This window comes from Rana temporaria, chromosome 1, assembly GCF_905171775.1.
Source record: "Rana temporaria chromosome 1, aRanTem1.1, whole genome shotgun sequence".
Lineage (NCBI taxonomy): Eukaryota > Metazoa > Chordata > Amphibia > Anura > Ranidae > Rana > Rana temporaria.
Genome location: NC_053489.1, coordinates 337,975,507 through 338,002,779, shown reverse-complemented (window position 1 = coordinate 338,002,779; position 27,273 = coordinate 337,975,507). Strand labels below are relative to the sequence as shown.

At 41.9% G+C, this 27,273-nt stretch overlaps 1 protein-coding gene across 1 annotated transcript in view; it reads left to right on the top strand.

Annotated features, from left to right (window-relative positions):
- The window catches only part of UGCG (UDP-glucose ceramide glucosyltransferase), a 75,662-nt gene that overhangs the window by 33,265 nt on the left and 15,124 nt on the right, over nucleotides 1-27,273 (top strand). Inside the window, exons 3-4 of the mRNA XM_040361335.1 lie at nucleotides 15,484-15,586; nucleotides 26,019-26,120. Of these exons, the coding sequence (XP_040217269.1) occupies nucleotides 15,484-15,586; nucleotides 26,019-26,120 (205 nt within the window). The remainder of the gene's footprint in view (nucleotides 1-15,483; nucleotides 15,587-26,018; nucleotides 26,121-27,273) is intronic.

Sequence of the window (27,273 nt, the reverse complement as noted above, 5' to 3'; positions counted from 1 at the left end):
CCGCTTCTGCTAAGACTCCACAGATTTTTAGTTGAACTTGATAAAGTAACCCTTTATCAGGGATGCACTAAAAATGTTCTCGCATTTAGAGACAGATAAGGGGTTAAAAAAAAAAAAAAATTAACCCCTTATCTGTCTCTAAATGCGAATATATATATATATATATATATATATATATATATATATATATATATATATATATATATATATAAAAAAAATAGTATGAGAGATGAAAATATCTATACCATTGTGTGTGCATGCTTTTGAATTCCAGGGGGGCTTGTTTACAGTTGATTTATTTCAACCTTAAGTAGCTAAAGAAAAACCAAGACCCAGCAAGTGCCCTGAAAAATTGTGTCCTAAACAATGTAAGGGCGGGACCTCTGGCTGTGCGTTTCCTTTTCAGGAGTATATTTCTTTCCAGAAGAAATAAACAGTTTGGAACAAGGCCTTTACTGTTGATACAGATGTCACGTAAGGGCATGTCTTCATTTAAAGATAATCAAAATTGATTAAAAGGTAACATTTATTAATACAAAAGTTAAAACATAGGTCTGAAAATACACATATGCAGCCATAGAAATATGGATACAACAGTGTTGTTACAAAGAAGTATATACAGGCATATAAAATGATGCATTTTTATATTCCTGTATATACTTCTTTGTAACAGCACTGTTGTATCCGTATTTTCAGACCAGGGTTTTAACTTTTTGTATTTAATAAATGCAGCCCGGATCCTCCTCCTTCTTGGGTCCCTCTTCGGTGCTCCTTGCCTTTCCCTGCTGTTGAGTGCCCCCACAGCAAGCAGCTTGCTATGGGGGCACCCGAGCCAAGTCGCAGCTCCCATGTGTCAAGCACAGTACTGCTGTCTCAGCCAATGAGGGGAGTCCTAGGCAGCCTAGGAACTCCTGCAACATCGCTGCATTTAGATGGACCTCAGGTAAGGATTGGGGAGGGCTGCTGCACACAGAAGCTTTTTTTATCTTGATGCATAGAATGCATTAGGATAAAAAGCTTTCTCCTTTACAATCCCTTTTTAAGGCCAGTTTCTCTTTGCCTACATTTTAAAGAGGAAGTAAACCCTTGTTAAAAAAAAAAAAACACTGCAAGAAAAAGGCGTAATTAGCTAGCATGCATTGCATACTAGCTCATTATGTATTGCTTCAGATGGAAGCCCCCGCAGCAGTCCTCGTCTCCTCCTCCCGGCTGTCATCCTGGAGTTGCTTCTGGGTATCGTGCCTCCGGCGCTGTGATTGGCTGGAGCTGCGATGATGTCACTCCTGCGCATGCACGTGGGAGCCGCCGGTAACGGCACAGAGACTGGAGCAGCCGCACGTAGGTGCCATTGATTCAGTTTGCCCCTGTGTGCAGGAGCCGATGACATCGGCACATGCGGGGGATATCTCCTAAACCGTGCAGGTTTAGAAGATATCCTGGTTGGCTACAGGTAAGCCTTAGATAACCACTTGTAGTCTTCATCAAAGGCTCATGTAACAGGGTGACAACGCAGAAGCAGAACTGAGGTACACAGCGTTGTTACTGTCACTGGCTGAGCAAAGAACTTCCTCAGGATTGTAGATGTACAGATGTTGAAAGTGAATTTTGAATTGAAATTTTAATGTTGGAACCTAGTTCTTAGCGATTTTGGTGTAAATATATTTTAAGCTGGTTATAGACAGTAGGTAGGTATCGGATAATACCAATAATTATATTGTCACATGTTATTGTTCTTTTTTTTTACCCTTCTAATGGCCATAAGAACATACACCTGCACTCCAGACCTCCAATGTTGGTGGGGAGAGCATTCGGCCAATATAGTACAACTCTGGGGCAGACTAGATGGACCACAATTTTCTTTTTCTGCCGTCACTCTTCTGTGTTTCTATGTAACCCAGCTCATTATTCTTTTCTCTGTCAAGTGACCAGAGGAGGTCTACCTGCCTAGTAGATTCCTCTTTAGCACGATTCTCCTGCAGTTCTATAAAAATAGTAAACTACACAAGAGAAGGTGGTTGTTGTTCAGTTTAGTCGTATCTAACTTTGTGACCTCATGGAGCATAGCGTGTCAGGCTTTTCTGTCCTCCACTGCTTCCCGGAGCTTGCTTCGTTGTTTCCATAATGCTATCTATCCATCTTTGTGTTCTGTCGTCCTCCTTGTTCCTTCCATGTTTCCCAGCATCAGGGTCTTTTCCAATGAAGTTACAGTCAAGGTAATTCAGCTGGATAAGGCAACAGTCCTCCTGTGGATCATTTCCAGCACCAGAAAATCCAGGCTGACAGATTTTGGGGGGGAAATGGCAATTGGCTAAGTTGTATACCGTTGGTTTATTTTTTTCTTGATCCGAGATGCACATACATTGTATGAGCTTCCAGGGTGAAATTTTAAAATGTAAAATTTTTTGAAGGAGATTGTTAAGATTTGGTTCAACCACATCTTAGGAGGCCTAGACCAAGGGTCGTCTAATGCCACATACACACGATCCGAAAATCGGACGACAGATCGTCCGACTTTTTTCGTTTACTAGTCGCAAGTAGAAATTGAATAGGTTACTAAAGTCACGAAAATTCTCTTACGACAGAAAAAAAAATCGGAAGTGATGTCATGTGTTGTAATGTATTTGTGTAGTATTTTCGGACGACAACTGTACTGACCAAACGAAAATTGTACGAATTGGTATCGTACAACGAAAATTTTCGTGCATGTCCGATACAATAATATCGGATGAACTAAAATGATCGGCTCGTCCAGTACTAACGATCCGATTATCGGACGTTTCTTCCTCGGACGACATTTTTCGTACAATATTCGGATCGTGTGTACGTGGCATAAGTTCAGTAAATAAATGTATGGTGATACTTGTGCAGTCTTTATTTAGTTGTTCGTTCAGACGTTGATCAAATCTTTCACTATGATAAAGCACATAGCTGATGTAATACATTGGCCACGGTTTTCAGGCTGATGGTTTTGGTGACTCAAACTGCTCACTAGGCTTCTTCTATATTTTGTAGCTACAACTCATTTTATTGAATGTGTGTGTGTGTAGTAATACGTGTGTGTAATATAATATATCAGTGGTGGTGCGTACATAGTGGGCGCAGGAGCGCCGCCCCTCTCTCTACTGCACCGCCACTGAAAGTCAACAATACATAGATTCATGCTTTTTTTTTTTTTCGTTTGTTTACACCCCCCAAAAAAAATTTGCGCACCAGCCGCCAATGTAATATATTATATAGTGTTCTAGGCTGATTCCCAAACCTTAATTTATAAAATTATGTTTTTCACACTTTTTCCCCCACTGTATTATTGCTGGTTATTCCTAAAAATATTTAGTTGACCAGTTCTTATTACCAAAACTTAAAAAAAAAATTGGATAAAGCTCACATTTCATAGCATTCTGATAATACTCTCAGCAGTGATCCTCATATCGTGTGACACTGCTTAAAAAAAAAAAAAAAAAGAAGCAGGGCAAGTTAATTATATAATGTTACCAAATCTTTTAAACATTGCTATTCATCTTGCTGGATGAATATCACTGGAAGTTCATAGTAATGATTTTAACACGTGGCTAAAGGTTATGTAACCCCAAGTGCTTTCTTTTAACACTTGAATATTTGCTTTTGTTGGAGTACTGTACCAGAAGAAAGTTCTTTTCCTGTTGGTTTATGCACACGCAACATTTTGGAAGGATGTCTGTTCAGCTAGTTATAGAACTACATTTTTTAAAGTGTCACCTAAAGGTAAAGTAATAGAACTAGGGTCTCCATTGGAAGATTTCCTTTCTATTACTGTTTGGATGTCCACCAAAAAATGTGGATATTTTTTTTTTACTTTGGATGATGAAAAACAGCGTAAATCTCCCTGACGGGTTCTAAACTCTCGCCACTCTGTCACTGAAAGACCAAAAACCTTTTTATTTTTTGTTTTGAATACTTTCAATTTTGGAATTCCTTTAGTATTCATCATCGACTTTTCCCCAACATCTCTAGTAGTTTGAAAGCGTGTGAGTAGTTCTTAAATATATGCTAACCTGAAGTCTATTTTTTTTTTTTTTTAACAGAAAGAGGTTTTTATTAACAAAACAGCATTACAAGATATGCATTATTCGACAATCAGATTTGCATAGAAACGATGACAGTCAGAAACAAGTGATTTCAGCATTTGCAGATCATAAAACAAGGGAAAATCAAAAAGGAAAAGGGAAAATAATACAAGTAAAATAAGCAACGAGGTGCTAGTCCATAGCCCTCCCTCCCCAGTCCACCCCAACCGTAAGCCACCAGGCGCAGACCCAACCGGAGTACTCCTCAGAGTACACGCGGGCAAAAGACCGTCGCCCCTGCGCCAAGTCCCTAGATAACCAGCCAAAACGTGTAAGGACCCCAGCAGCCGATCGAAGTGGGCAGCGCCCCGAGAGAGAGGGGGGGGGGCAACGGCCCCCATGCCGGGCGGGGGGGGGGGGGTCCATCTCGGTCCCCCGGCCCCCCATCCCGGTGCGTCCACCCAGGCCGACCAGACCTTATCGTACTTAGCAGGGCACTGCCTACTCTCATACGTGAGTTTTTAAAGGGGCAAAGCCGAGTCCACTGCCTTCCTCCAGGATCCAAGGGTGGGAGGTCCTACCGACTTCCACCGTAGCAGTATCTCCCTCCTAGCATAAAACAGTGAGAACGTAATACATAGCTTAGTGTACCCGTCTCCCTCGACCTCACCCAAATGACTCAAAAGGAGCACCAAGGGATCCAACGGCACTCTGGTCCCTCCTATGTCGCTAAGCCTCTCTGCTACCCCCGCCCAATACGGCCGAAGCTTCGGGCAGTCCCACACCATGTGCCAGAAGGTCCCCACCTCGACCCCACACCTGGGACAGTTCGGATCAAGATGCGGGTATATGTTGGCCATTCTATGAGGGGTGAAGTAGGCCCTATGTAGGAACTTGAGCTGGAGGAACCTGTCCTTAGCTGCTATCATGGATGGGATGTATGTGGAGACACATTCCTCCCATTCCTCCTCCCCCAAAGCTGGAATGTCCCCCCTCCATTTATCCATTACCCGGGTGAGTTTAACATCGTGGCCCACCGTCAGGTACATGTACAGAGTGGAAAGGGGCTTCCCCATTGTGCTCGACGTCAACAGTCGCTCAATTGAGTCAGGTTCCAGGGTCAGTGCGTCCGGGAATTGGGCCCTCATCGCATGTCTCAGCTGAAAGTATTTAAACTTGAGGGATTTAGGGAGGGAATACTGTCGTCTCAGGTCTTGAAAGGGCTTGATCCTACCATCTGCTATAACGTGTTTAAGGGTGGTGATCCCGCGTCTAGCCCACTGTGAGGGTTCGGGCAGATCGCAGAGATGAGGCAGGAAGTCTATTTTTTAGTATGTTTGGCATCATACAAAGCTGCATACATTTTTTTTTTTTTTTACGCTGACGCCCCTTAGCTGCTTCCATGCAAATTAACAGTAGTGTTGTCAGCTTGCTGTGCTGGTGGGCCACTATTCAAATAAGCATACCCACAGAAACCTAAAGGAGTGCACAGCAGGTGGACAATGCTGCAGCTTATATGCTTGGACAAGTCAACCTGAAACAGGAAGGGCTGTTGGGTTCCATTAACACTTTGCAGGTGCGTGTATATGTATATATGTGTGTGTGTGTGTGTGTGTGTGTGTGTGTGTGTGTGTATATATATATATATATGTGTGTGTGTGTGTGTGTGTGTGTGTGTGTGTGTGTGTGTGTGTGTGTGTGTGTGTGTGTGTGTGTGTGTGTGTGTGTGTGTGTGTGTGTGTGTGTATATATGTATATATAATCTCTCTTATATAATTTGCATTTTGGAAAGCTCATTCATTTCAGTGGGTTGTCCTTCATGCAAAAACCTGCAAAGGTAAGTGCGTACAAAACTGTAGGGCATGATGCCGAAATGATGAAAAATAGACTTTTGGTTTTTCATAAACTTTTAAAAAAACTGAAGTTTTGTCACCCTTGGTTGTGATGGAAGTAGCCATTTCCCAACCCAGGTGCCACATACTGGTTCTAGGGCAGTAAATTTAAGCCTGCTGGATGACTCATTGCAAGACATGACCGCTTTTGTCCCGCCCAACCAATGTTGAGATTGAGAACATTGTTGACTGTAAGGTTTATCTAGCGGGCAACCAAGGGCACAACAAGTCTTTCAGCAGGTAGGCTATGTCACGAGTACATTTTTTTAAATGTAGAATTTCTTGTTTGGCTAGTGTGCTCCATTTTCAGTTTTCTGCAAATTTTTGTTAAGTAAAATATTTTTTCTCATGTAGATGTTGTTTATATACATATTATTGAAAGCAATGCTATCCATTAAACATTGCAACTATGATGAAGACCACAAGTTCACTTGGTTTACCCTAATCTGAATTCTGTGTATTCCTTTTTAGCCAAAGCACATATCTGTACAGGTCACTTCATTTGAGTATGTGATGTTTTACTCACGGTTTCCTGCAGTTTTGGTTACACTCTTTCCTGCATCACCAATCACAATTACTAGTCCAGGTTGAATCTGGTAGCTGTGAGACATTGTTGTTTAGAGACCGCCAACTGCCCTTAAATAACCTTTTTCCTGCTCAGATTTTTTTTTTCTGCTCCCCTTAAAAACTGTACCAGACTCAAAGACCTGGTATGGATTTTTTTTTTTTTTTGTTTTTAATATTGCCAAAAGTTTAGTTTACATTCAGCTGTCAGTGGGAAACCCTGCTGACAGCTGATGAGTCCTCTATTGTTAAGGAATGCGACGGCCAGTTTCCTGGCCTGCTCCTTAACAACCAGCTATTCACTGGTTGTTAAGACTCCGGCCACCCGATCCTTAACAAACAGCTACTGCTTCTAAACAGTCTTTGAGCATTTTGGTGTGCATGGAGCCTTAGAGTTTTTAGAAGATTTTTCAGTGTTCTTTGAGATAATTTACTAATTGCTCCTTTTTTATGTTGTGCAGTAACTTGAGCTGTTCTTTTCTGCACCTATGGTAGAAATATTATATCAAAATCTCTCAGCTGGCCTACCTGATGTTGCCAAGATGTCCAAATGTGCACTTAATGAGCTGCGCAGAGCTGGGTGTGCAAAACTGCTTATAACCGCATGCCATACTTTAAATAGTTTAAACCTATTTTATAAATTATTTTTTAATTACATTTTTTTTTGGCTGGCACTGGTTCTAGTTGGACAGACCATAGACGGGTTGTAGGAAATAAATTCCCCCATCAACACAGACAATGATGCTGACAGGGGAATCCATCCTGCCAAGCAATTGTCTGGTCCCCGGCATGGGGGTGAGTGGGGGAAGCCGTCCCGCCAGGAGAAGACAGTGATTATAGCAGCCACTAGCGATAATTGCAAGTGAATCCGGCAGGCTGGTTGTACCCAAGCTGATTTCTCGATCAACTTGGTACGTTCAGTTTGCCCCCACATTGTTTAAATTTTGGCTGGTTCTTATTGAACCAGCCGAGATTCAAACCGTCTATGGCTGGCCTTTAGTCATCATTATAATAGTTTTAATTTGAAGGCGATTGCCACCAAACACGGTAACCTTGTTTTAATTCTCATCTAGCCTCCTTCCACTTTTTATGTTTGTAGTGTCATTTATATAACGAATATGGGTAGCTGGAGCACAGCTTCTAAAAGCTTTGTTTACAGGTGTGTGCATGCGCCAAAAGCGCACACATTGGCCCAGATTCAGGTAGATTCGCGCAATATTTGCGTGGGCAAAGAGCAAAAATTTTTCTCTGCGCCCACGCAAATATTGCGCTTTGCCCGCGATTCACGGAGCAATTGCTCCGTAAATTGCGCGGGCGATATGCTAAACAGCCGGGCGTAAGGCTGCCTAATGTAAATGATCCCGCCGGGGGCGGGAATCATTTAAATTAGGCGCGCTCCCGCGCTGAGCGAACAGCGCATGCTCCGTCGGGAAACTTTCCCGACGTGCATTGCGGCAAATGACGTCGCAAGGACGTCATTTGCTTCTAAGTGAACGTGAATGGCGTCCAGCGCCATTCACGGTTCACTTACGTAAACGACGTAAAATTTGAACGTCGCGAGCGGGAGGCGCAGCTATACTTTAGCATTGGCTGCGCCTGCTATTAGCAGGAGCAGCCTTATGCTAAAGTCGCCGTACGGAAACTCCGTACCTTGCGTGCGCAGGGCCCGCGCAACTTTTGTGAATCGGTGGTAGTATGCAATTTGCATACTATACGCCGATCACAATGGCCGCGCCCCCTAGCGGCCAACGCAAGAATGCAGCCTGGGATGTGAAGGCATAAGGAGGCTTATGTCTGTCACATCCTAGGCTGCAGTCGGTGTAACGAGGTTCCTGAATCGGGAGCACTCGTTACACCGGAGCAAGTAAGCCCTTGCGCCGCGCGGTTGCGCGGGCGCAAGTGCTTCTTGAATCTGGGCCATTGTTTTCATCACATTGCCATTATACATTGCAGACCACAAACAAAAAGCACAAGGTCAATCCGGGCGCATTTACTTTTTTTTTATTTTTTTTTTATTGATGTTTTGTAGGACTGTAAAATGTGTTTAAGCCCTGGTTCACACTGGGCTGCGGGAGTGAAGCCGTGCGAGTTCAGCTGAACTCGCACGATTTCACTCCCGCCGGCAGTCCCGATTTCGGCCGCGATTTAAGAGACCTCTGTGCAGGTTTCTGCACAGATGTCTATGTAAATCGCGGCCCGAAATTGCAAAAAGTAGTACAGGAACTACTTTTTGAAATCGGTGCAGCGCCGCAGATGCGCCGTCGCACCGATTAGGACGATGTCATTGCCGGCAAATGCCGCCGATTTGAGATGCGCATCTCAAATCAAAGGAAATCTTACCCAGTGTGAACCTGGGCTAAGTGCCAATTTATGAATCTGGGCTGTGAGAACACAAGACGGCGCATGCAGCTTCCATTTGTATACTTGGTGTGGGTCAAGATATTCTGTTTGTATAAACGCAAAAACATTTTCTTTCTCTTCTTTATTTTATTTTTTTGTGTATTTATTTAATAATTTATTTATTTGGTTAGCGCATGCATCTACTTTTTTTTTGTTGTTGTTTGTTTGTAGGACTGTTCTCAAATCTACCACCCTCTAGGCAACATAAGTCAGAAAACGTCCTCCTTATTCAAACAAAGAAAATGTTGTTGCATGAGGTCGTCTAAAACAATGTTTTTGTGTCTGTGTAACCAAGTATTGAATTGACAGGACAGGTTTAGCAAATGGAACCTGTCACGGGAGCAATGTGTGTTGCCCTTGCCAACCTCTGGCGGAAGGTTTTTGTTGAGGTCCTTGTCACTACTTTCTGACTACAAGAATATACAGCATGTAGCCAGTGTAATGGGAATGACTAATCTGCATGTTTGAATAGGGTACTCCTAGCATTCATGATTGTTCATCTAGCATATTTCTGTAATGACCGATTACCTGGAAGCACAGGTTCAGGAAGTTGTTGCTGCACAGGATTTAGAAAATGTAATCAAAGTCTAAGGATGAGCTCATATGTTTTCTGGTTAAACCCAGGGAGGTACATAAGCTTCCTTAGAGCAGAGTTAATGAGTTACCTTGACATTAGCTGTAACACATTCACACATCATCCTTTTATAACGCACATCTATTTATAGAAGACAGGAAGGTAGAATAATAAGGTTTTATACTGTTCATTCACAAGCTATTGAACATCTAAAAGGTTTGGCTTATTCAACCACTCGCTTACTGGGCACATATACCCCCTTCCTGCCCAGGTGAAATTTCAGCTTTCAGCACTGTCACGCTTTGAATGACAATTGCGCGGTCGTGCGACGTGGCTCCCAAACAAAATTGACATCCTTTTTTTCCCAAAAATAGAGCTTTCTTTTGGTGGTATTTGATCATCTCTGCGGTTTTTTTTTTTTGCGATGTATAACAAAAATAGAGCGACAATTTTGAAAAAAAAAACACAATTATTATTTTGCTATAATGTCCAATTAAAAAAAATAAATAAAAAAAATCTCAGTTTAGGCCGATACGTATTCTTCTGCATATTTTTGGTAAAAACAAAAATCGCAATAAGCGTATAGTGATTGGTTTGCGCAAACCTTATAGCGCCTACAAAATAGGGGATAGAATTATGACATTTTATTTTTTATTTGTTTTACTAGTAATGGCGGTAATCTGTGATTTTTGTCAGGACTGCGATATTACAGCGGACACTTTTGACACATTTTTGGGACCATTCACATTTATACAGCGAACAGTGCTATAAATATGCACTGATTACTGTATAAATGTGACTGGCAGGAAAGGGGTTAACACTAGGGGGCGATGATGGGGTTAATGTGTGCCCTGCTAGGTGATTCTTACTGTGGGGGGAGGGGACTGACTGGGGGAGGTGACCGATGGTTATCCCTATATACAAGGGACACACCATCCTCTCCCTGAAAGGACGTGGATCTCTGTGTTTACACACAGAGATCCATGTCCCTGTCTCTGCGACTGCCGATCGCGGGTGCCTGGCGGACATCGCGGCCGCCAGGCACGCGCATCGGCACCTGAGTGATGCGGCGGGCGTGCGTGCCACTGGCGGCGCTCGCGCGCCTCCCAGTGGCTGGAGGCCGTATATAGTGGGAAGTGGTTAAAGGCTATGTCCAGGCACCATCCAAATTTACTGCCAAACCTCCCTCTGGCCCAACACCCATTTTATTTTATTTTTTTTCCTGTATGATAAATGTTTTTTTGTTCCCTCTGACGTTTTTCACTAAGCAAAATTCTGCAAGGACAGCTTTTGGGAGATCAGTTTATGGGTAAAGGTTCATTTATAGGTAAAGTTGATCCAGCGAATATCCAATTTGGCTTTCGGGGGATCAAGAAGGATTTTTTTCCCCCTGCTGGAGCAAATGGCGTCATGCTTTTGTTGTGTGTTTTTTATTTTATTTTTTGCCTTCCTCTGGATCAACTGTGGGTATAGGATTGTGTACATGGGATTGTATGATTTATTTTTTTAGGTTTCCCCTTTTTTATTTGGGTTTCTTTTTTTTTATTTTAATACACACAAAAAAAAAATTTACTTTAGTGTCACTTTAGGTGTGGAGGGCTATAAAGGAACATGTTGTGTCTAATCATGCAGATATCCTTGCTGAGTTATCAAATGATGCTTACTAAGGACACCTGAAAAACACCATTGTTGTGATGGTGACACCCCAGGATGTTTAAAGAGGAAGTAACTGCAATAAAACCCTGCAAGAGAAAGGCATAATGAGCTAGGGAAAGGCATACTAGCTCATTATGTGGCACTTTACACTTTATGTGGCACTTACCTGAAATCGAAGCCCTCGAAGTGCTCTTCGTTCCCCTCCGCCGCCATTTCCCCTCTGAGCTTCTTCCGGGTATCGCCGCTCTGGCACTGTGGCTGGCCGGAGCGGCAATGTCACTTCCGCGCATGCGCGCGGGACTGGCATTATCCCTTTCATAAAGCCGTAGACAGTGGCGTGCATGCGCCGTAGACATCGGTGCAGTGTTTTCTGCAAATATCTCAGCTGTTTAGGTTAAGGAGATATTTCTTGCGCCTACAGGTAAGCCTTAATCTAGGCTTACCTGTAGGTGCAAGTTGTCAAAGTGGGGTTACAACCACTTAAAGCAACACTTTAATTAAATGCTGAGGTGAAGTTTGGGATGTTTGGCAATCGCAGAAGGAGTCCCTTGACAAACTACAGAGTAGGTTAGGGCTGCAACTAACGATTATTTTCATAAACGATTAGTTGGCCGATTTGTTGTTTCGATTAATCTGTTAATAACCTTAGAAAATAATTTTGCGGCGATTTTGCATTTTTTACATTTTTTTTTGGGGCCAATTTGTTGTTGGGCAGATTAAAAAACACAAATTGCTGCAAAAAAATGCATTGCATGCTTTTCTGTAGCTTCTTCGTTGAAGTTTATTGAACCAAAAAATAGCACTGTTTTTTTATTTTTTTTAAGCAAAAGTCCTTGCCCTTTCCAAATACACATCAGCTGAAAAAATCATGCATGTGAACGTGTCCCATAGGAAACCATGTAAATGATCTGTAGTGTGTTTCTGCAAAAAACACCTGAAAACACACAGAGGTGTGACCCAGGCCTGAGATGTTTAGTTACATAATGGGGTTAAAAAAAACTGACATTGGTACAAAAAGAGCAAATAATCGCTACTGTAAGGGGTTCATTTTTTACTGTGCGACAATGAAAGTAATATTTACAGTAGCGATTTGCTCATTTAGTACTATAAAGGGCTAATTTTTTTAACCCCCATTATGTTACTGGCCGATTAATCGATTATGAAAAAGGTAATCGATTAATTTCATAATCTATTAGTAGTTTCTGCCCTAGAGTAGGTTTTTCTTGCTTTTATGGACATGCAAAAAATAAACTATCCCTTTTGAATGCCTGGTGATGTTTCCTGAGAGCAGTGAAATGGAGAGGAACCCCCCACCCACCCTCTTTCCATCCAGTCCCTGAAGAAAGTACATTTGTACTACACAGGGAGCAAATGAGTATAGATGGAAAACCCTTATTTATATATATATATATATATATATATATATATATATATATATATATATATATATAAAAAAATTAGTCCTAAATAGGTTTGTTTTGTTATATTAGAGGTGTCTGTTACCAAGTACTGCAGTTGTGTTAAGTTCCCTTACACGAGCTTGGTGTCATTTTCTAAATCCTACTTTGAATTGACATTTACTAAAAAAGGCAGCATTTGGATTGAGACATTGGGGAGAATTCAATAAAACTGATGCACCATTTTTCTAGCATTAATTCCTCTTATTAATCTATTGCGCCAAATTCATAAAGCATTTGTAACACTTTTGGTTCCGACAGTGACTTGTACACCAAATTCAGGTAGTTCTATAATGCACTACATGGCCTATACCTAAGGCTTTCGCCGAAACGCGTCAGTGTTTGCGTTTTTAATGGTCATATATGTAGCCAATACAATTTTTGCATCAAGGACTTTGAAGTTGTCGACTCTTCTCTTATGCACTACTCTTGCATTGTGTCACGTTGAATGCTTCAAATGTAAAAGTGGAGCGAATTAAGACCAACCCTTTTTGGCGTACAGAGAAAAACTGACTCGGATGGATTTTGCGAAAGTCTCTCTTATGCAATTGGCGCAGCATGAGCCAAAGTACAAGTTCTAGACAGGTATAGGAATTTGGCACATTCTTGAGCACTTTAGAATGCATGAGGAACACATATGCAAAATCTGCCTGCGTCAGTCTTTATGAATTCCAGGGGTTGTCATGATTTGAGCTTGGTTAAAGTAACCATTACAGCCAAGCACAATGAATGTTCTAAAACCAATAACAGTACTTCCTTGAGCAAACTTCTAGCAGGTGATTTAGGTTCAAGTTACAACAAGCCTGGACAAACCTCAGATATCTAGTAGCCAGCTGATTGTTAGGGGCAAGCAAACCGCTAGTTGACATGGTGACTTATTTCCGAATGTTTTATTGGCATCCAACAAATTTGTATCATGAGTGTATGGGACTTTCCTGTCACCAAATCCTCCAATCACACAGGTTATTTTCTGATATTTTTCTGCCATATTTACAAAAAAAATATCATTTTTTTTATTTTTTTCATGCAATTATCGTTTTCTGCTTACACTTACAGCAGCTGTGCCATTCTACGAGCCGGTTCACACAAGGGCGTCTCAGCCGCCTGACAAGTCGCGATTCGATCTGTTCAATGGAACCGTTCTAATAGGAGCGTCTCAAGTCGCTCCGACTTAGAAAAAGTTTCTTGTGCGACTTGCATTGACTTCAATACAGAAGTCATTTTGCAAGTCGCCTCTGAAGTCTTCTTAAGATCGCTTGGCCGAGTCGCCCCCGAAGTAGTGTTGCCCCAGTGTGAACCGGGTCTTGCTACTTTTATCCAAATTTTTAAGGCAACCTTAACATGAAAATGTAATGCATGTGTAAAGTTGCCGTAGGGCTTTGGATGACCAGTTGTCACTTTCTCATGCTTTGCTCTCCTTTTAGCAAAAAGTAGGCTGTTAGACCCGGTTCACACTGGGGTGGCATGACTTTGGGGGCAACTCGGCAAGGCGTCCTGAAGACGACTTCAGAGGTGACTTGCAAAATGACTTTTGTGTAGAAGTCAATGCAAGTCTCCCCCAAAGTCGTACAAGAACCTTTTTCTAAGTCGGAGCGACTTGCGTCGCTCCTATTAGATTGGTTCTATTGAATACAATGGGACGTGACTTGTCAGGCGGCTGAGTCGCTTGACGAGTCCCCCCAGTGTGAACCGGCTCTGAAAGGGTCACTAAAGGCAAACTTTTTTTTTTTTTTAAATAACAAACATGTTATATTTACCTCCACTGTGCAGCTCGTTTTGCACAGAGTGTCCCCTAACCCTGTCTTCTGGGGTCCCTCGGCGGCTGTCTCGGCTCCTCCTTGCAAAAGCTTTCCACCATGCGAGTGTGCTCCCGTGATACAGTGGCGGGCATAGCCGCCGACTGTATCACTCGGCCCCGGCGTCATCCGTTATGATTGACAGCAGCGCCAGCCAATGGCTGCGCTGCTATCAATCCGTCCAGCCTAGCCAATCAACAGCCAGGCTGGGAACCGAAGAGGATCACATGAACGCGCGTGGGACTTTCGAGGGGTCAGGTAAGTAAAACGGGGGGTTGGGGGGGGGGGGGGGCGGTACCGTCGGGTGTTTTTTCACCTTAATGCATAGGATGCATTAAGGTGAAAAAACATTTACCTTTACAACCCCTTTAACTTCTAGAAAAATTTCCTTCGGAACCATAAACATGTATTAAAGAGGATGTATAAACTTCTCAGTGTTATTTTTTGAAACACAAGTAAAAGGTCATCCTGATCCAAATCTTCGCATTTGATGTGTTCATTGTGTCTGTAGTTTTAAATGTACTCTGGGTTCATAGATTCCGCTTTTGTGGTACTGCACAATAGTTCTGCTTTTCGGCTTTACGGTCTTGCAGTACAGATCTGTGAATTGGTTACTTCATTAAAAACCAGCATTGGTGGCTCACTACAGGAAGTTAGGAGCACATTACGTTTTCAGAACATAAACAGTTACTACTCAGTAACTGCAGTGTTTTTAAAGGGATAAACATGAATTGTGTATTTATTGCACGGGTGTACAAATTATGTTCTCTGAAGCCTCCCCCCGAATATATGCTTTAAAATACATTATACCTCCTCTTTAATGCTTGAGAATCAGTTGACTAGTAAATATGTGCAGCCACTAAAGACTTGCACTCCAATGGACAAGGTGTATATTCTGCGAAAACAGAATAACAGAAGAGTATAGATAAGTTGAAACACTCAATCGTAATCATGGTATTTTGTTGTTCTCCATCCACTTGCTATACTATATAGGACATTTATTTTAAAGTGTCGCACCACCATGCTAGACGTTTATTTTAAAGTGACGTCACCGTGATAGTTGGATTTTTAACGAATCATCTTTTTTTTTGTCACTTGCAGTTTGAAATCCTTCTCTGTGTGCAAGATGTTGATGATCCGGCAGTGGATGTATGTAAAAAGCTTATTGGAAAATACCCGAATGTGGATGCCAATTTGTTTATAGGTAAGTGCTGTGCTGAACATTTAGACTGGTAGGGAATGTATTTGCTAGGTGGATCAACGAAAATGTACAGTAACAAGTTTAATGCATCCTGCCGTTATTTTCTTTGTTATTGACACCAATGCAATGCAACCCCTAACATATGGTAACGCCGTCATCTGTGATATAGCAGGTTTTTGTGGTAAATGAATATTGTCTTCTGAAGGCCTGCATGTTTTTTTCCTGTGAATTTGGTTTTAATGTTGCCTTTAATTGTACTGCATATATATCTGGTAGCATAGCATCTAGGTAAAAAGACGTATACTACCTGTTCTACCTTAGTTGATTAAGTGTAGCAGCATTCAAATATAAATGTTGTTTTTATTTTTTTCCATCCACTGTGAGAAAGCCAACCCCCCCCCCCCTTTTTTTTTTTCTTCTGGCATTTGTCAAATTTCACGCAATGCTGACATAGTAACGTTGGTGTGGGAAAACCCTTTTATTGACAGCTCTGTTCTTTAGCTGCTTTCATGCCATAGTGTTGTATATTAAGGGAATCTGTATAATAAGAGGCTGTAGCTTTTGCCCTTTCACCAGATGTTTTTGGAAAGGTGTTCACCAGGTTTAGCCCTGTACACACAATCCGAAAATCGGACGTCTGATCAGCCGTTTTTTTTTGTTTGTTTTTTTGCATGCTAGTTGGTTGCATATGAAACGTGAAGAGGTTACGAAAATTCTCGTACGACAATAAATAATCGAAAGTGATCTAATGTGTTCTGAAAACAAAATACAACTGTACTGATTAAATGAAAATCGCACAATCTGGTATCGTACGAGAGAAGTTTTTGCGCTTCTCCGATCAGATGAACTGTCATGATCGGCTCTCGCCACCTCTGTACTAACGATCCAATTATGGTATGATCGCTTCAAAAGTGGTTTCTTTTTTTTTTTTTTTTCGATTTTCAGATCGTGTTTGGGCCTTCAGCTTTGACTACTCCTTTTAAGAGAACTTGTCGGTGTGTGTGTGAGGAGGGGGGAATGGGGGAGTTAAAATAAGCAGCAGGGCATTTCATAATCAAAGCTGTTGCCATATTCTGGCTATCATGCTGATACAATGACATTGGGATATTCTAAAGGCACTCGTTTGAAATAAGCATTCAAATTTTATACTTGAGACTTGCATGATTGTTCTGGGCTAGTAACTTTGGAAATATTAAAACCAGAGCTGAAAGCTAGTATTCTTTGTTCAGCAATGGTAATTCTTGTATTTTTGGACACCACAGCAAAAAAAAGAAGAAAAAATCAATCCAATATCCCAAGTGCCCCAAACTTCTCCAATACATTGTGCAGGAATCGAGCATGTATCTGGGGGTATTTTGCCCCTGAAGATAAAGGTCTATGTATACCTTTTTTAGTGCCACATTAAACGTAGACACTTTAAAGTGCAGGAGTTTGGGGGGGACCTCAAACCTAAATACTTGCCTATGTGGCTGCAGCATCGGTCCAATGCTGCCAATGTACCCTGCCACCCCTAAGCCTGAGAACTGAGCGATCATGTAACCGCTGATTGCTCAGTTCTCAGGTCCGCTCTGAGCAGAGAACAGTGGCTGCTTTGTAGTGTGTTCCTCCAGCCCGAATTGAAGTGCCAGGCAGGAGAGGGGGTGGGAGCAACTGACTTGGACTCCCAGCAGCGTGCTTAGAGGCTCAGCCAGCTACTGGTCAGACATATCTGGGTGGATCACAACTTCATTGTTGGGATCCTCTGAGTCTGGAGCAACTCGGTGATGTCAACTCTGCGCAACTGTGTCCCGACATGAAAAGTAAAACCAAACAAGATTTTACCATTCTTACGTGTTCCTAAACCCACAACAATAAAATCAGTCTGTATATGCAGTAAAGCATGCTTGTTATACTCCCTGTTGAACCTAATTGGTTATACCTGCACATTGTGTGGAAAAAAAAGGCAGTTTGATCCTCCTTTTACTGTCCCCAATCTATCTGATTGAAAAGAGCCCTTGGGAGGCACTCTGCACATGCTCAGTTTGGTGTGTATTGCTAGAGATTTATTTTTTATTTTTTTGGGGGGTGCGTGTGATCAGCACAGGGACAATCGCTGTCCAGACACAGGGCCAGGGGTCAGGCAGCCTCATGAGGAAGTCAGAGGAGAATAAAAACTCCTAAAAGCTTTAACCAGTGCTCGGCTGGTCACTAATAGGAGTCACAAGACTGCTATATACTGCTGATAAAAAGTTACTAAAAATAATTGCATTCCCCTGTTCTATGTACTGTGGGGGAAAAGATCTAGTGGAATATACAGGGTCCTGGGTTTAGTAACACTTTTCTGCACAAGCTGTGACTTTTTGATGGTCACCATTTTGCATAATCACGCTGATGGTGCCCAGATGTGACAGGTTACTCAGTCCCTGGCCCTTGTGATGACTGATCTGGGAACATGCATGTTGTCCCCTTCAAGTAGTACTGAAAAAGATGTTGGTGCCCTGGATAGTGCTGGAGGCAGCTATCTATTCCTGCTTCCTGGTAAAAAATGTTGACTTTTTTTGGTCTTACCCCTACAGGGTTGTTTTTACATATGGCTGACATAGGTGTTAGTCGGTCCCTTTTGGAGAATGGGGTCTTGGACTGTAAGCTCGCAGGAGCAGGGCCCTCTTTGCTCTCTTGTTCTGAATTGTACTGTTGGTGTATTGTCTCCCCTTTTTTATATTGTAAAGAGCTGCGCAAAACTGTTGGCGCTATATAAATCCTGTATTATTATTATTATTATTATTATTATTATTATTATTATTATTATTATTATTATAATAATAAGGTGCTTCCCTTGACTATGGAAACAGATTCCAACTTTAACCACTTAAGACCCGGACCATTATGCAGGTTAAGGACCTGGCCAGTTTTTGAGACTCGGCACTGCGTCGCTTTAACTGACAAATGCGCGGTCGTGCGATGTGGCTCCCAAACAAAATTGGCGTCCTTTTTTCCCCACAAATAGAGCTTTCTTTTGGTGGTATTTGATCACCTCTGCAGTTTTTATTTGTTGCGCTATAAACAAAAATAGAGCGTCAATTTTGAACAATATTTTTTACTTTTTGCTATAATAAATACCCCCCAAAAAAGATCTAAACAAAAAAAATTTTTTCTCAGTTTAGGCCGATACGTATTGTTCTACCTATTTTTGGTATAAAAAAAATCGCAATAAGCGTTTATCGATTTGGTTTGCACAAAATTGATAGCGTTTACAAAATAGGGGATAGTTTTATTGCATTGTTTTTCATGACCGCAACATTATGGTGGACACATCGGACAATTTTGACACATTTTTGGAAATGCATTGTTTACTGTGAAAATGACAATTGCAGTTTGGGAGTTAACCACTAGGGGGCGCTGAAGGGGTTAAGTGTGACCTCATATGTGTTTCTAACTGTAGGGGGGCGGGGCTGGCCTGGTGACATCATTGATCATGTTTCCTACACGGTTAAGGAGATATTTGCAGAAAAGACTGCACGGCGCAGGCGCAATGAGCATGCCATTAATGAATGGGACCGCGCCGTCCCTGACTGCTCCCACGTGCGGGAGTGACATCATCGATGCTCCAGCCAGTCACAGCACCGGCGCAGCGATACCCGGAAGTCACTCCGGGTATCATGGTGGAGGAGAGGGTCGCTGCGGGGGCTTCAATCTCTGGTAAGTAATTCATAATGAGCTAGTATGCTATGCATACTAGCTCATTATGCCTTTCTCTTGCTGTTTTTTTTTTTTTTTTTTTTAGGAAAACTTTCAGAGGGTTCACTTCCTCTTTAATTGATTTTTAGTTGCCTGGCCTGCTTAAGATTTTTCTGGCAGAGACTATAATTTTTAACGTAGCAGAGGTATCCCCGTAATTTGTAAAATGGCAACTATTTTTAACATAACATTCTCACTGGAAATGGCATGAAAAATCTTGTGTGCAAGATAGCTTGTGAGCTGGATGTAGCAGGATGTTTAACAGAGGAGCTTTGTTCATAAATCAGTCCTCTGTGCTTTGTAATCTAATACAGAACAAGCTGCTACACTATAAAAGCAATTGCTGCAGTGCTGTTACTACTGCGCAGTATCTGATGCCCGAATTCCAGGATTTCTACATCTCTTCAAGAAGATGAAATGGCACATGAATTTCTGTGTTCTTATTTCATTAAAGCTGAGGAACGCTTGCAGGGGTTACTAAAAATAAGTGTGTGTGTGTGTGTGTGTGTGTATGTATGTATATATATGTATATGTATGTATGTATATATATATATATATATATATATATATATATATATATATATATATATATATATATATATATATATATATATATATATATATATATATATATATATATATATATATATATATATATATATATATATGCAACCTGTACAGTGTCTTTATCACTAGACTTGGTTTTCTTTTAACAATTGTGACCTGGTATTGGCTGCAAAGTTCCTGGCAGGTTATGCTGAGAAAGGGGAAACCTCCTTTGACTTGCATTATACAGCAGTGTTTGCATTTCCTGGGATTCTGGCACGCAAGCTAAACATAGCTGGCCCGCGAGACCCACCAACAGCTGAGCTCCGACAAAACTGCTTGGCCTCAATCAGGCTGCCTCTTTCCTGCCAGTAATGAATATTTCATAGCTCGTGCTACACACTTCCATTGTATGCTGTCAGTCTTCTGAAAAATTGGGGCATGCTAAAACCTTTTTAATAAGTTTCCATTCCTGCCTTCCTCCCGATTGATCTGTTCTGTATACACCAAGGGTGCACAGACTGTGTTCAGCTTTCCTGCAAAGCTCACTGTCTTGGGCTAATTGGGATGAAACAATCATTTTTAAAGTATATCTAAAGCATATTAAAAAACGCCTGTTCTAGTGAAGGCTATTTTTTTTTTGTTCTCATTTTTTTGTGGCTTCAGGGCACGTAAATGTAAATTCCCTCAATGTGATAGACATTAAAAAAGACCAGCTCTAACCATTCTGTACTTTCCCCACTGTACCCAAAGAAAATTTGGTGTTTTTTGTTTTTAGATATGCTTTAAATTTGTACAGCGGTATAACTAGGACTTGCAATTACGATCACAGATCGGCGCCGCTACAAGCCCACATTTTCAATCTCCTGGGCGTGTTCAGGTGCTGGCAGATATAGCATGCATCTCTCTCCAAGATGCATTGTAGCATACAAGTACCACCACACACTGGGGTTACTAAAACTGGAGAGTGCAAAATCTGGTACAGCCCTGCGTGGTAGCCAATCGGCTTCTAACTTCAGCTTGTTTAATTATGGTTGGTAAACCCACAACAGTAAAGTCTCCGTCTGAGACTCTTTACCACGTGATCAGCCGTGTCCAATCACGGCTGATCACGATGTAAACGGGAAAAGCTGGTAATCGGCTTTTCCTCACTCGCGTCTGTCAGACAGGGGGTGTTTGGGCTGATCGATTATCAGCACAGCCCCCCGAGGATGCCCACACTGGACCACCAGGGATGCCCACCACAGGTATGCCACCCTAGACCACCAGGGATACAAATCAGAACTAAATAATGGATGCCAATCAGTGCCCATAATGGTGATCACTGATTGGTAGGCATTGTTTGGCACTGATAGGCTAATGTGTTGTACTAATGGATGCCAATCGGTGCCCATGCGTGCCGCCCATCCGTGCCGCCTCATCGGTGCCCATCCGTGCCGCCTCATCGGTGCCCATCCGTGCCGCCTCATCGGTGCCCATCCGTGCCGCCTCATCGGTGAAGTAGAAAACGTACTTATTTACAATTTTTTGTAACTGAAACCAAAAAAATACTTTTTTTTTTTTTTAGCAGAAAAAAAAAATCCCAGAGGTGATCAAATACCACCAAAAGAAAGCTCTATTTGTGGGAAAAATTATAAAAATTTAGTTTTGGGTGCAGTGTAGCACGACCGCACAATTGTCATTCAAAGTGCAACAACGCTGAAAGCTGAAAATTGGTCTGGACGGGAAGGTGTTTAAGTGCCCTGTATGGAAGGTCAGTCATTTCCCCATGTCGGTCCACCCCCCCTTCAGTTACAACACACCCAGGGAACATGATTAACCCCTTCCTCGCCCCCTAGTGTTAACCCCTTCACTGCCAGTGGCATTTTTATAGCACTGATCGCTATAAAAATGCCTATGGTCCCAAAAATGTGTCAAGTGTCCGCCATAATGTCGCAGTACCGATAAAAATCGCTGATCGCCGCCATTACTAGTAAAAAAAAAATATTAATAAAAATGCCATAAAACTATCCCCTATTTTGTAAACGCTATAACTTTTGTGCAAACCAATCAAACGCTTATTGCGATTTATTTATTTATTTATTTTTTACGAAAAATATGAAGACGAATACGTATCGGCCTAAACTGAGGAAAAAAAACATTTTTTTGTATCTATTTTTGGGGGATATTTATTCTAGCAAAAAGTAAAAAATATATATATATTTTTTTTTAAATTGTAGCTCTATTTTTGTTTATAGCGCAAAAACTTAAAAACCGCAGAGGTGATCAAATACCACCAAAAGAAAGCTCTATTTGTGGGAAAAAAAGGGCGCCAATTTTGTTTGGGAGCCACGTTGCACGACCGCGCAATTGTCAGTTAAAGTGACGAGGTGCTGAATCGCAAAAAGTGGCCTGGTCTTTGACCAGCAATATGGTCCGTGGCTGAAATGGTTAGACTATTTTCTGACACAAGTTAAAATCAGTATTTTTTGCTAGAAAATTACTACTTGAACCCCCCCAAACATTATAATTTTATATATATATTTACACATACACACACCTTCTTCTTCTTTTTTTTTTTTTTGCAGAGACCCTAGAGCAGTGGTCTCCAACCCCCGGTCCGCGGCCCACTACCGGGCCGCAGCCTGTTTGCTGGTGGGCCGCGAAGCCTGCGCTATCTGAGGGTGGCGGGCGAGCAGAGAGATCGCCACCATCACCGCACTTCCGCCCACACAGCCCCGCCGCACTTCCGCCCACACAGTTAGGGGTGAAGCAGGCTCGCCCGCATCACCGCTGTTCAGCCCAGCCCCCCCGCCTCCGCGTGTGAAGCCAGGCAGCAGCGGCAGCGCTCGGACAACAGCATCAGCGCTCGGCTGTGACATCCAGGGCAGGGAGAGCAAGAGATAAGCTGTGGGGGGATCTGCATCTGGTGGCATGTGGCTGGCACTCTGCATCTGGTGGCATGTGGCTGGCACTCTGCATCTGGTGGCATGTGGCTGGCACTCTGCATCTGGTGGCATGTGGCTGGCAATCTGCATCTGGTTGCAGATTCTGCATTATGGTGAGTTTAACTATTTAATTGTATATTACAATATAATAATAAAAATAATGTGCTTCAATCATCCTGATTAACCATGGTGTTGTGATGATTGAAATGCCATATTGGCCGCGAAAAAACTCATTGTCGGCCCGCATCATCGGGCCTTGGCACAATTTTCATCCACAATGCCGGTCCCCGGTGCCAAAAAGGTTGGGGACCACTGCCCTAGAGAATAAAATGCTGGTCGTTGCAATATTTTATGTCGCACTGTGTTTGCGCAGCGGTCTTTCAAACGCAGTTTTTTAGAAAAAAAAATACACTTCTCCGAATAAAAAAAAAAAAACGAAACCGTAAAGTTATTCCAATTTTTTTTTTTTTTTTTTTTTATGTGAAAGATGTTGCACTGAGAATCGTGATCTTTATTCTAAGCAAAAAAAAAAAAAATTGGGATTCTCATGTTATCCAGAATCGCGCAGCTCTTGTATTCAGTAAAGCATGCTTGTTATACTTGCGGCTGGTTTATCGTGTTCTCCCCTTTCTTTCACTTAAAATTTTTCTGGCATGCTGAAAAATTCTGCCCTCACTACTTTGTTGGGATCAGCCACATTACATCCCATAAATGGGGTTTAATTTGCTTGTGACCAGGAGTCATTGTGGCCTAGATGCTCAGGTCAAGTTTTAGCAGTCTCCATATGTTCACTTGTCCATATCCCTGACTAATTTGCATATCTAGGCCCACCTTTGGCTGATGAATGTACACTGGAAGAATGTTAACAAACTTTGATTCCTACCTGTTTCCACATTAAAGGAATCATTCTGTTAGACAATGTTGTACGCAGTCATTGGGAGTGACTAATTCCTTTTAATCAGCTGATGCACTTTGAGTGTTCAATGACAGCCCTTTTAAAAGTGATTAACCCTTATGGAGTATCTCGCCAAACGTTCTTTTTTTTTTTTTTGCAGAGGATGCCTAAAATATCATCAGTGTAGTTATTTGCCCAAGCAGGAAATTACATCTTTAGTGTTGGTGTACAGTGGCTGTACGGACTCAACCACGCATCCAAATTTGTCGGGTACGCAGGAATGGGTGCATTAGCCCCAAACGCAGTCAATGTACATCTGGGGCTGGCGCCCATCCCTGCATGCTTCTGCGTCTCTATTTACTAACATAACGGAAACAATTGGCATTTCATGCTTTATTGACCTCTGCGCCCATTTGCCTCAACCAGAGTCTGCTGCCTGTTTTTGTCAGTGTGTCTCTGTATAAGGCACATTGACCGTTCTGTGGGCTGACTGTGGCTTGTGATCATATAATCAGGAATTCTGCTTATTACTTGTAAGTGGCCAGAGTAGATGGCAGATACTACTTTTGATTAACACATGCTCAACATGGAGCATCTTGCTGAGGAATGTTATTTTATAGATTGCAGATTAGAAGACATTACATCAATTGCAGTACTTGTAAATATCACTTAGTGGTGAAAGTGGTTCTCGACTTTAATCATCCAAGTACCTCTGGCGTGGGTCTGGTTCACGGTTATCATTTCCGGCCCAAACTTGGCTTCATGTTAATAGGAAAAAAAAAGTCTGTTGTATGACATGCTAGGGAATATGTTCTTTATCCACTTCAATACCAGGCACTTGCGCCCCTTCCTGCCCAAGCCAATTTTCAGCTTTCTGCGCTGTCGCTGTTCAAATGATAATTGCGCGGTAATGCTACACTGTACCCAAACAGAATTGTTATCATTTTGTTCCCACAAATAGAGCTTTCTTTTGGTGGTATTTGATCGCCTCCTGGGGTTTTTATTGATGGGCTTTGATTGGCAGCTGCCTTGACACCAATTGGCATTCCCTGGTGGTCTAGGGGGCATACCTGGTGGTCCAGTGTGGATGCCCATCCCTATTGGTCCTGGGTGGCATGCTGGTGGTCCTGTGCAGTGATCCGAGGGGGTGCTGCGCTGATAAACTATCAGCACAAACCCCCCCCCTGTCAGGAGAGCAGCCGATCGGCTCTGCTCTACTCGCATCTATCAGACACAAGTGAGGGAAAAGCCGATCAGTGGCTTTTCCTGTTTACATTGTGATCAGCCGTGATTGGACATGGCTGATCACGTGGTAAAGAGCTCTTTACCGAGATCAGTGTAGCGGTGTGTTATCCTGAAGGACGTCAATAGACGTCCAGTCAGGATAACAAACCCACTTCCCGGACGTCAATTCACTATTGACCGGGCGGGAAGTGGTTAAGAGACCATATGTCTGTTTTGACCACTTCCATACTGCAGGACGTCATATGACCTCCTGGACTTTCAGTGGTGATAACTGAATGATGCCTGCAGCTGGCGATTCAGCCGTTGATTCCCTGCACCATAAGAACAATCATGGTGGCTGTTCAGCCGCTTGATCGTTCTTACAGGCGCCGGAAGGTAGCCTTGGAGAAAACCGAGGGACAGATGATCCCTGGCAGTCTCTGACTCTGAGGCCCAGGCGTGACGTTATGACGTCATGTCCGGGCCAGTGGAAGTAAACAATGTTGGGGACTCTGCAGGAAAACCTGAGATCAGTTTGTTTATCTCCAGCCTGGAGGAGAAATGGGTGATCAAAAAACAGTTTTTTTTTTTTTAAAGGGAAAGTGTAAAAATACAAAAAAGTTAATAAAATAAACCCAATTTTTTTTTTAAATGTCCTCTTGCTCGCACACAGAAGCAAACACATATGTAGGTCACGCCCGCATATGTAAACTGCATATGTGAGATATCACTGTGAACGTTGGAGCGAGAGCAATAATTTTAGCCCAAGACCTCCTCTGTAACTCTGAATATGTAAAAGGAAACAAATTTTAAAACATCGCCTATGGAGACTTGTAAGTACCAGAGTTTGGCGCCAAACCGCGAGTGTACAGTTTCAAGGTGTGACATGTGAGGTATCGATCTACTCAGCGTAACATCAGTCACATTATATAAAAAATGTATATTTGTTTTTGTTTTTTTCTAAAAAGTCTGTGTTTGATAAATTGCTGCACAAATGCTGTGTAACATAAGTTGCAATGAGCGCCATTTTATTCCTTAGGGTCTCTGCTAATAATATAGGGCAGAAGATTTTCAAGATGGAAAGATGAAAAAAATACTGAATCTTACTTATGTTTTACATTTTAGGTGGCAAAAAGGTTGGCATTAATCCAAAAATAAACAATCTAATGCCTGGCTATGAACTTGCCAAGTATGAACTCATCTGGATATGTGACAGTGGGATCAAAGGTATGTTGATGACGATAGTGCATATCTAACAACCCTTACCGTGCTGATCAGTGCAATTATGCATGCCGACACAAAAAAAAAAATTTCCTCATATGAAATGCAAAACGGTTCTTTTTGATTATGCAGCTTTAATGAGTAAAATGATGAATTGACAAGGTGTTGAGTGCTATTAAACCCAAAAGAAAACATTTATTTTATTGCAGCTTACAAGTTCTTGGGTGTGATGGCTGCATTTGTTTTAAGTTTTCTTTTTTTTTTTCCAATTCTTTCTTTTATTTGGTGATCCAGCCAGTAAGTCTGCTGGTTTTTCTACAGAACAAGCTCTCCTGCAAATGTAGCAGTGCTAAGACAAACCATTTACTACTGGCGGGGTGCTAGCTGAAGTTTGGCTTCAATTTTGTTAGTGTATTTAAATTTGCTAGTACATCTAACACTTCCCTCCAGACTTGCAATGCTGCTGTCCCAAGGTGCACCCTGTGCTCCTTCATTCGGAATGGAGTGGCCAGATTACCGAGGGGAAAAAGATTATAAAAAAAACTTTTGCAGCCACCACATCTAATGTTTAGTAAGCCGCAATATATTACATTTCGGGTTTAATGCCCCTTTAAAACAACCTTCTTGTCCCATATAATGAGTCGCCTCAACTGAAGCTAGAATAGCTGTGGTAATGATTGTCATTATTGTTTAAATCTGTCTATAAATACCTCATCACTGGAATCCCCGTAGAACCCATTTTGGCTCTGCTGTTTTTTGTTAAGAGCTTTATGAGGCCGGCGGGATTTGATAAGATCTATTTATTCTTCCATATCCTCTTAATACATTACATGACTTGATGGTGTTTGTTGCTGTGTAGACAATGCAAAATTTTAAACATCAGTCAACATTCTTCTTTAAATGCTCTAAGGCCTTTATGCATATTATAAGGAAAAGGGAGAACATGCAAATAGGACAACAGAAACAATGTAATAATGGAAGTGAGAAGTGTCTTTTAGAGATGGGAAAAATACTAATTATTTCTAGTTTTCTGTAATACCTTTTCTTTTTGACACAATGTTCCATTAGGTTAAAATATAATCCTTTTTGATTTGGATAGTGGTGAGGGGTTAGAACCAGGCCAGGTTTATTTTTTTTAAACTGTTTATATACCCATTGG